Raw genomic sequence first — 10,944 nt, 5'->3', positions numbered from 1 at the left:
AGATAATTTCAACCAACTCACACAATTAAAAAAAGTTAATTATTTTCAATAATTATGTTTGAAATTCAAATATTTAGATTGAAATGTCTTTGTAATTAATGACTTATTTTTTCTCTAATTTAATCATACTATCCATTTATGAGAGACTATTTAAAAAATTGCAATTAATACTTCTTAAAATTTATGATTTTATTTATAATAAAAAGTAACAAAACATAGGGTAATTTTTCTTATATTTGAAAATAGAGGAAGTATCTTTGTTAATGTTTTACAAATGCATATAGAAACACCATGGAGGACCTATAAAATCTGCGGGAAATATTTTTGGGGCTAAATGGAAGGCATTTTTAATACTAAAAGCCTTGAAGTATTGTCTCTCTCTCTTTTTGGGGCTGATTTTAAATTTTTTTGGCTTAATTTTAATTTTAATGATTTTTTGAAGGTACTGAAAATAGATGGATCATTGAATCGATTGGGACAATGGTTCAAGAGTTAATGGTATTAAATTAATTATAAATAAAATATTTTATTAAATTGGTTAGAACACTAATTTAATAATTTATATTTAAATCAACCAAGTAGAGCTTCATTTCTATAGGAAAAAAAATAATAAAATCTCTCTTAATTATATAAATAATAATTTAATCCTTTAAAATAATATAATTCTATTGAAGTTCACAGACACTTTTTTATCATTAAAAAATTTATGTAAATGACCAAATTATACTTATAAGAATATCAAAAATTTGACATGCGAAGTTGTGATTTGTTATTGCATTGTTATGAATACAAGAATAAAAATTGTGATTATTTAAACAAAACTTGTAATTATTATTTTTTATTTTTAACATTTATAGTAATATTATAAATTTGATATGTGAAGTTGTGAATTATTGTTGTATTGTTGCAAATATAAAAAGAAAAATTATTACTATTTAAACAAAACTTGTGATCATTTTATTTTTAACAAGAATAATTTAATCATTTATATAAATTTATTAATTACAGTAAAGTTTTTAAAAATTTTAATAAAATTATAACATTTTGAAATATCAAATTATTATTTATATAATTTAAAAAATTGTATTATCATTTTTTCAATTCTATGCTATGTATTTTTCATGTTATGAAAGTGGTATTTCTCAAGAAAATCCACAAGAGGTGTTGCTTATTTTGCAAGTTTTCTTGCTCAGTTTTTTGTGGACTTTCCATTTGGTCCTTGATACAAAATTTGTTTCTCACTTGAGAAATAAAGTTAGCTACGCGTAAGATGAAAACAAATAAAGTTATAATGACAAGGATTCTTTCTTAATTTTTTTTTCCACATAAAAATAAGGACAACGTGTCAAGACGATGCAGAGCCAAGTCAGCGCCGATCATAAATTCTTTTGCAATGTCCGGTGGGTGCTACCACCCAAGAGAGAAGAAAGCGCGGTTTCTGGTCGCTCTGATTCACGGGCGATTGAGTCCCGCCTTTAGCCTCAAAACAGTCTGCAACGCAAAAACAACGTTAATCTGATCCTTGGAACTACAGAGTCTCCTTCGAATCACCTGTAGGACACACTGAACAGAGGTTCCTTCAGGAAGGGTCGAAATCTTCTACGATTTTTTCACTTTTATTTATCATCCTCCGTTGTCCAAAAATGGGCTGTCCCGCTAGCAAACACGCTGATACGAAGGCTACTAGAATTGCGCGCTGGCGATCCACAGGCATTGTTGCTTTGCGCGACTCCAAATTAAAGGCATCCTGATCTTGTTCCTCTCTTGTTTTAATTTGCACTTGATTCTATTTTCGTGTGTGTGTGTGTATTCTCTTCTTTCGATTTATTTTATGATTATACCATTCGATATATATTCTGGGTTCTGCTGTATTCTTTTCATTTTTACCTTTTGTTTTTAAAATATTGCTCTCTTTGTATTATACTGCTAGAATCTATTTTGCCGAGGCTCACGATTATATATCAGCCGGAATGATGATTGGTACTACAAACGGCGCATTCTGTTCTTGAATCAGTTTACATTTCAAATTGCAATTTTGTGCTCTAGATGATTGATGCACGTGATTGGGTTAATGAGTGTCATTTAATTTGTGTCTTATCTAATATGAATCTTGGGATAGAATGTTAACGGCCAAAAGTTGTGCAATTGACATTATTGCTCCATGTTGCGGGAGTGCACCACCAGGTCAACGACACCTCGCGCTTTATTTTTCTCACTGCTTGTGCTTGGTGACCTCCTGTTATATTTGTTATACTCTTGAGCTTTAACTCATTATGTTCGTGGCACACTAATTTTTGTGCATAAATGTCTTGTATTGAGAGCATTCATTAGCATATATCACGAATGTAACTCATTTGCATGCCCAGATAATAGAAAGGAAAACTTATCAACTAATCTCTGCATTATCATCTTATAGATACTGGACATCAAACATGCTTGCTGTATAGATACCTTCCATCAGATCATTATTGGGTGAGAGTAACAATCATTTGGTATACTGGTTTCTATTTTTGTTACTTTTCAGCTTAACAAGTTTGATTTGCTTCTTTTTGTGTTTACTGATGTATGTCTGTGTCATTGTATGCCTATCCATACTGTGATGATGCTACAAGCTTACCTTGGTGTATTTTTCTCATTTTCTTCTAAACAGACATTTCCAGATGAAATTCTTGATCTGGACAGGTCTATACACACTCTTGATTTGACACATAATCGAATAGGTATGTTGTTTTATGTTATTTTCTTTAATTTCATTTTCTGCTTTATAAAGAGCAGCGTGGGGCCCTGTATTTTGTTCTTGAAGCCTTTGTTCTAGAGCTGACTGTACTATGTTGACCTCCATTCAAATTACCTGGAAGTTGTGTGAAAGATTTTGTTGTTGTTATTATTAATTAATTTCTTCACTGCAGCTGACATTCCTCTGGAGATGGGCAAATTAATCAACTTACGGCGCCTGGTAAGAACTCTGTGTTCTAATTTATGTCTCCAGCCTGCTACTTCTAGTGAACACAATTATTTTTTTATTAATTTTTTCTACATTCTTTGCTATATATTGGTTTTAAGTTTTGAAAGAGCAATACATGTGCTTTACAAAGTTTTGGCATCAAAACCAGAAGCTCTCTTTTGCTTGAATCTACACGATGTAGTAATACAGTAATTATTGGTTTTAGATAGTGAAGTGTCTTCTTCAAAATGCACCGACAAATGATATTTGAAGTCTATGTACTTCAATATGTCTAATTTTCTGTTATAGAAACTTGGGAAAACATAATTTTAGGTTTTTGCACTTTGCTTAAGTTCTGCTATAAATTCTCTGCACTTTTTTTCAGTGTTCTAGGTCCCTGTACTTTTTTTTCCCAGTGTTCTATAAGGAACTAGAACATTGTGTAAATTAATGATTTATAATATTGAATGAAGATGTTGAAATATTAGGATTTTTGGGTCTTTTGAGGTGCAATTAATGATTTTTTTTTTAAATACCCTTAACTAGGGTGTAATTAATAAGGTTTTCTAATTAAGATACTCTATTAAATAGGAGTAAATATGGAAAGAGTGTGTAATTTTAAAAACAATTAACTAACTCATTGAGGGTGTAATTCAGTGAAAAAAACTTTATAATATTGGACGAAGAGAGTATGTAATGTCAACTGTCAATCATACTTGTCGTTGCAGAATCTATTACCTATTAGGGCACGTATATTATTACTTCAATTCCAACATATCAATTGTTCCTTTTAAAGTTAAGTTTCAATTTGCTTCCTCCACGCATTAATTCTGCAGAAGCATAAAATTCATTAATTTTGTAGACATTTTAAAATTCTTTTCTTTTCTAAACATGGGTCAGGACTCTAAACACAGTATAACTTGCTATTCTTTTGACCAGCAAAATACCATGTCATTACAGCATTTGCATGCATTGCTACTTATATAAGGAAAGATTGGTTTAAAAAAATCTTTACTTCTTTAAGTTTTACTAATCTTACAGGTATTAGCTGATAACCTCATTGAGAGTCTGTCAGTGCATTTGGGAAAACTACAATCTCTAAAAATCATGATCCTTGATGGGAATAGAATTACTTCCTTGCCTGATGAATGTAATTCTCTTCTCTAAATAAGTAATTTAACATGTTTATTTTTTTAATTTTTTGGAAAATGCATAATTTTAATTGTTCCATGACACACGCTCAATGTAAGTTTTCTTAGTTGCGCTTTATAACTTAAGGTATATCTTTTTTCTAGTGGGCCAGTTGGTGAAGCTTGAGCAGTTATCCATCTCAAGGAATTTGTTAACATGCTTGCCTGTGACTATTGGCAGCTTGCGAAGTGTAAGTAAATATATCTATTAAAGGTTAATGCCATGGAACTTGCTACTCCTGTGGTTTGGGCATTTGTGGATTATCATTGCTACATGATTGAAGAATATGAAGTGGACATTTAGTTCCTGTTAACTTTGGTCTAAGTTGTCTTCTGAAAAAAAAAAAAAAATCTTAGAGCATGTTTGGATTAACTTCTAACCTCAGTTAGAAGGAACCAAACTGAAGTTAGGAACTAAAAAGCTCAAAAAGTATTATTTGGATTAACAAAAATTTTCAACTTAAGTTATGTTTAAACGAGCGTTTTTTTAGAAGCCAACAGACCTGGCTTTTTTACCTTGAGCATTAACGTTTGGTCGCTTCCAGCATTTGCCTTTCATATTTTTATGCTTTCTCTCTCCTCATTCATCTGGCACCAGCTTCGCTTTCTTCCTGTGCGTCATCTCATCAGGCTCCTCCTTACTAGCATTGTCTTCATCTTCCAATTCCTCAACCCCGTTGTCACCAACGACAGCTGCTGCGGCACCATCCTTAACAAGTACCTTGCTGACGCTCTCCTCATCATCTGTGCCTTCAAATGTGTCTTCTCCAGTTTCACTGGTAGCTACACCAGCAGCGAAGGCGCCCTCCACTATGGCGTTGTCACAATCAAAGGGATATGGCCATCTCTAGCGTCGGACGACGTCGACTTGAAGGCGTACAGGTTGAGGTTTGGGGACTTCGTGCATGCTTTGCTTTTGCTGTTAGCGTTCGCCATTTTAGGACCGTCCAGTGTTTCGACCCCAAGTTTGAGACACAACAAAAGGTTCTCTTACCGGTGTTGCTGCTAACAATCGGAACGCTTTCTGGTGTGGTGTTCATGACAACCTCACACTTTCTAGTCTGTTAGAGGTTGATGGGCAGACCCACGTTGGACGCCCAGATGTCCCTTCCTTGACATCCAATATTGTTTAAGACTCATGAACATTTTTTTAGTTCTGTATGAGGAGGAAGAATGTTATGAACCCTTCTTCCAGACCTTTTTCCTGATGAACTTTCAAAGTAAGAACCTTTTTTCTGTTCATCAATGGAGTTTTGGGTTTGTTCCAGAGGCTTTTCTTTACACTCCTTGTCTACTGCTGCTCGAAACATTGGCTGAGACTGTGGCTCTATCTTAGTTAGAATCTGGGAAGCACATTCATAAGAAAAAGGTGGTCACTACCATGAGGGAGGGAGCGATTGAGCGCCGTGAGGCTTAGGGAGGGAGAATATGAAGGTGATGTTGTGTGAGAGAGAAAAGAGGGTCACGATAGTGAGATCAGAGATGGTGAGGATGGTGAGTGAGGATTCGTGGATGTGAGTGGGAAATGAGTTTTGGAATCAAAATTTTATTTTTTTATATATATGAAAATATATAAAAAAAATTCATGTTTATTTTGATAATTAAAAATTTCAACTGACTTTTATCTTAAATCATCCAAACAAATTTTAATTTATCTAATTGACTTTTAAAAAAAAGATATCCAAACATAAATCACGTTACATTTACTGGCTTTTTTTCTAACTTCAGTTTGTTAACCTCAATTAAATCTTAACTTCAGTTGTAAATTTTTTAATTCAAACACACACTTAAATATGTAGTTTTAGTACTCATTAAGTCTTATGGTTAATAATCTTAAAATGAGGAGTGAATTTTTGTCATAGACGCATACTAGTATTTACATGTGGTTCAGGTTAGAACAATGAATTCTCATAATCTGTTAGAACTGCTCTTTAAATGTTTTTCTTATGATGGGCCTGTTGCTCTAGAACCAGCAGCCAAAACCAACAAAATGTTAAATATAATGACTAACTTTTAAAGTATGATGCTCTTTTTGACTTTTCAGCTGGTGCTTTTAAATGTGTCAAATAACAAGCTAAAATCTCTTCCTGAATCTGTTGGAAGTTGCTTTTCTCTGGAAGAATTACAAGCCAGTGGTATGCTTCCTAATCTGCTGACTTTCTTCATACACGCATCGCATGTACATGCTCATGGCCATAGCCTACACTTTTCTGCGTGTGTACTCATTAGGTTGAGTTTTTCCTTGTATCAAAAGCAAAGAGATTGGAGGGCTTTATAAATCTATATTATATTGGAGGATGGTTTATCCTCCTTTTTGTACTCTTTTTTTTCATCCATAAAATTTATTTTATGATGCATACTTACTCAAGAATATTGTGCTTTGCAAATTTGCTCTTATTCATAGTTGACACCTCTGATTTTACACCTAATCATTCCATAGGATTGATTGTGGGTGCTTGATCACCTTTTGATAATCTACTCTGGACCTCTGGAGCAATGTGTCATCTTTCTAGTTTTTGGGTTTTGTTGTGAGGTAGACTGAAGCTAAGGTTGGCAGTTTTGTCAATTTATCAGATAATCTTATTGGAGATCTCCCCCTTTCAGTGTGCAATCTCACCTGCTTGAAGTCAATTTGCTTAGATAACAATGAGGTGAAGCTGGTACTGCTTTGCAATCTTGAAACTCCAGTTTGGTGGTTTTTATCTGTGATTTAATGCTAGACATAATTAAAGATTGGTGTTGTGGTGTTTTATTTTTCCTGTGTCTTTGGTTTCTCATTTTGCTTTTTTTTTTTTTTTTTCAGCGTGAGCATCTTGGCTTGCTCTCGTTCTTTCTCCAATAAAATGACAGCTGGCTATGCAATTGTAATGTAAAATTTTGAAATATCTAAAAGATAATTACCAATAATTTTGAACATCTGAGCCTAAATGTCATAAAAAGTAGACAGATTTGCCTTATGCTATGCTAGGCAGGGGAGAAAAGTAGGGAAAGAAAAAAGTGGGAGGGAAAATGACATTTTCTCTTGGTTGGCTAAGGAGAGAAAAATGGAAGGGCGAGAAAATTAGGAGGAAAATAACACATGTTTTTTTCCTCTCACTTTTCTCTCCGAATGTAGGAAGATTTTGGAGAGAAAACTCAATTTCCAAATTTATCTATGAATTGTTTTGTTTTTTTACCGGTTGCCTCTTTCCATTTAATTCTAAATTTTTCCTTACTTTAAAATTTATATTATTATATATTTAATACTTTTAAAAATAAAATCTAAAATTGGACAAAATAATTTTCCCTCCAGCATTGGATAAAATAATTTACAATTATATTTTTATTTAATAAGTAATATACAATAAAATTATATAAATAGTATGTCAAAATATTAACTTTCATCATATATAAATATTGTTCTGCAAATAATAAGATTATTATTGTTCATGTGAAATTAATAATTTTTCCCTTCTCCAGTTTTTTTCTTGCTCAGCCAAACATAAAAAGAGAAAAGTACGTCCCTCCACTTTTCTCTTCTCTCCTCCCTATTTTTTCTCGTGAGCCAAGCACTGCATTAATGATTATGTTGAATTGCAAATTAGCATGGAGATGTTGTTTTTTATATACTAAGTAGGTTCACACAAATCCATAATTGTTATCCAGTTTCTTCTATTTGTTTTACAGGTCTTTATTTTTTTTGTCAATCGTTATCCATTTTGTCAATCATTCCCTGTTAGATTTTAATGTTAGCTTATAATGAATTTATATATCTTATTTTATCAGTATTTCATTCATTAGTCTCTTTCTGTTAGCACTTTATTATGCCTCACAGCTGCAGCATCTGTGATTTAGTCTTTCCGTGAGTTTTGAAGATTTATAGTTATGGATTATTTCTAAGAGAGGGACACATGTCACCACATGACTTATGATCTATTAACCACCCGATGCTTGTGATGCTAGTATCTGGTTTTTGCCCAAGAACTTGAACAAGAGAAGTTACATTCTTACCTCCTCCTTTCTTGACTATCAGTTGACTTTCTTCTTCCTTATCCTTTCTTGACTATCCCCTGGTCTCATGAACGAAACATTTTATGAGGTGGATGAATGAAACAGCAATTACTATGTTGATTATGGAAGGCGTTTCTACTTACTAATATTTCCGATAAGTTCTGAATCTTATTCTTGTCTTGGAAAGACACATCTTGTATAAATAGCACATCAGAATCTATGTTCTCGATGATAGTCGTTACTGCTCTAGTTTGAACTTTTCAGTTGCTGATCAGATCTTTTATGCTATAAGCCTTGTTGCTATGCAATTTTGGCAATAATTTCCTCTTTTTCCTCCCCTTTGTTCTTAATACCTACATGTTTCGAGCAAATACCTGTATAACGTTCCGGTCTGTTTTTGGATAGATACCGTTGAACCTATTAAAGGATTGTAAAGCTTTGCAGAACATATCTCTTCACAATAACCCTATACCAGTGGATTTGTTTCAGCAGGTATGGTTTTGATCTCGTGCATTTTCTTTTCTTTTTTGTTTGTCTTTGGGCTAAAGGAACAGAGTTGTTCAAGAATTAATACAATTTAACTACGGTGAATACTGTAGATGGATGGGTTTGCGGAGTTTGAAGCGAGAAGGAGAAAGAAGTTTGACAAACAAATTAATTCAAATGTGATGATCAGTTCCAGATGTCTTGATGACGGTGTCGATGTATGATATATTTTCTAGCTAGTTATAGCCACTCACAAATCAAACGGGATTTTACGGCTGTATAGGCTTTTGAGTTTTGATGTAACTTTTTTTTTTTTTTTTCCTTTTGGGCCAAAATTTTGATGTAACTTGGAAAACAGCTTCTTTTATTGTACTTGATCCTCTCTTTCCCTACCCATTTGCCTGCAAATTTGCTGGCTTCACTATAATGCTACTCTCCGTCACTCAGTTGATTTTGAATACGTGTAGATTTTGAATCAGAGCCATTGTCATGAAAATAAAAACCGGAGTCATCTTTTGTACTCCTCTGTTGTATCACAGGAAAACTGGTAATTGATACTAAAATAGATCAGGAGATTATAAAAACACATCGAAGAGACCCAACAAAGAAAAGGACATTGCAAACAGCTATCAAAGATACATTCCATCTGTTGTCCGTGCTTGGGATTCAGATTTACACAAATATGCTTTGTTTGTTGCTTATTTTCCTTTGATGCACTGCTAAAACATTTGATCAGACATTCAAACACCAAATTTTCTTGGAGTGTCTTTATAAATTTTGCAGCACAGCCTAATTTCTCCTTGCAGCATTGTTTTAAGAACCGGACCGACAGTAAATCAGAGTCATTAACAATTGGTTTGAACCCAAAAAAAAAAAAAAAGATGTTATGCGTTAAATGAGAAAGTCCTGCAAGTCCTTTTAAACTGTAGTGTTGGCAGAAAGTACGGGGGAAATGAAACGGTTTTCTTTTACATTCAACAATTTTACATATTGAATTTTCATTTGTCTTCGGACAATTCTTCCTTCGATGTTCTCAACTAATCAGGTAAGTTTGCATGCTTGGTTGTCCTTTTTTGTTTTGAAAAAAAAAAAAAAATATGTTGTCTTTGTCGCAATTACACGCGCGCGCGCGCGCTCACGGTACAATTTGATATAAAATTTATGGTGAATATTAATATTGGTAATTAATTATTGCTACAATTATTTTACACATTTTCATGAGGGAAAAAAAAATTTGCAACGACCAATTGAACTCCTGAATCCAGTCGAGCTTTTTTTTTTTTTTTTATGCATAAAGGTTCATTTTACAATTGCTAACCAACAAAAAAAAAAAGTTCAGTTACGGACTAATGTAGAGATTTAATTTCAAGTGAGTTAAGTTTTTTTTTAAATTTTAATTCAATTTAAGGAAAAAAAGTCAAAATAATTTTCAGAGTGAAAAGATAAAAATATCCTTTATTTGTCATGTAGAATTACTAGTTATTAATTTCTTTACTTCATTTATTAATTTATTAATATGAATTATAAATTTCATGAGTTAACATGTTAATAATTATGTAAGACTTGACATCAATTTTTCAATTATAAACAACAACATTAATTATTAAATTTCTAACTTTATTTGTTAATTTATTAATATTAATTGTAAATTATTGACAAGTCTTGTAAATTATTAACAAATATTGTAATTTATAATTGATGTTAGTAAATTAATAAGTAAAGTTAGCAAATTAAAAATTAATGTTAATAATTGTATGACAAATAGATATAATTTACAAGTAATATTAGTAAATTAATAAGTACAGTAAGAAAATTAATAATTAGTGATTCTATATAACATATGAAGGATATTTGGATTTTTTTGCCGTTAAAATTTTTTTGACTTTTCTTTTCTAGATTGAACTGAAATTTTAAAATTTTTTTAGACCCACCTAAAATTAAATCTCTATAATGATAAATTCTCCCCAAAAAAATTAAATCCTAAACTTCCTTCCTAATACAAAAATAAAACAAAATGTGGATGCAAACTCGTGAAGAATTTATATATTTATTTTCTTTCTATTTTATGACTCATGTTACTTTATAATCTGTTTTGTAGATTAACTTAAAGAATAAGAAATTAAATAATACAGCAGTATTGCATTAAAATTTTTCTATCTGATTAAATATCATTAACAAGATCAAAATGAATTTTTTTTTTGACTGAAATCAAAATGAAATTGAACTCTTTCTTTTTTAAAACCGATAAATGAAAATGACTTGAAGTGCCGCATCTGAGTGCTACGTGTTTTTACCTGATTGGCCAGAGAAACGTTAATAGTAACGTGTACAGAA

General features: G+C 32.0%; 1 protein-coding gene across 4 annotated transcripts; it reads left to right on the top strand.

Annotated features, from left to right (window-relative positions):
- Positions 1 to 1,374: 1,374 nt before the first annotated feature.
- Positions 1,375 to 9,004, top strand: LOC129309481 (plant intracellular Ras-group-related LRR protein 7-like). Of its 4 annotated transcripts, none has more exons than XM_054951075.1 (9): positions 1,375 to 1,742; positions 2,651 to 2,720; positions 2,910 to 2,956; positions 3,986 to 4,094; positions 4,240 to 4,325; positions 6,179 to 6,269; positions 6,739 to 6,785; positions 8,530 to 8,616; positions 8,724 to 9,004. In XM_054951075.1, exons 1-9 carry the CDS (start codon positions 1,644 to 1,646, stop codon positions 8,832 to 8,834), a joined length of 747 nt encoding a protein of 248 aa, XP_054807050.1. In that variant the 5' UTR covers positions 1,375 to 1,643; the 3' UTR covers positions 8,835 to 9,004. The 4 variants fall into 4 exon arrangements, with proteins under 4 accessions (XP_054807050.1, XP_054807049.1, XP_054807048.1 ...); XM_054951074.1 differs by having other exon boundaries at positions 6,739 to 6,794; XM_054951073.1 differs by having other exon boundaries at positions 6,709 to 6,785.
- Positions 9,005 to 10,944: the final 1,940 nt, after the last annotated feature.

This window comes from Prosopis cineraria, unplaced genomic scaffold (assembly GCF_029017545.1).
Source record: "Prosopis cineraria cultivar Desert tree isolate PC_DT_omini unplaced genomic scaffold, ASM2901754v1 PC4, whole genome shotgun sequence".
NCBI lineage: Eukaryota > Viridiplantae > Streptophyta > Magnoliopsida > Fabales > Fabaceae > Prosopis > Prosopis cineraria.
The sequence above is the reverse complement of the archived record's forward strand: the minus strand, read 5'-3'. Positions and strand labels throughout refer to the sequence as shown.

Excerpts from the sequence above, each read along its gene's own strand:
- LOC129309481 (XM_054951071.1), top strand. The coding sequence starts at position 1,644 with ATGGGCTGTCCCGCTAGCAAACACGCTGATACGAAGGCTACTAGAATT. Across the intron at positions 4,326-6,178 it reads CTATTGGCAGCTTGCGAAGT|CTGGTGCTTTTAAATGTGTC; the intron begins GTAAGTAAATAT and ends TTGACTTTTCAG. Across the intron at positions 6,270-6,708 it reads GGAAGAATTACAAGCCAGTG|ATAATCTTATTGGAGATCTC; the intron begins GTATGCTTCCTA and ends TCAATTTATCAG.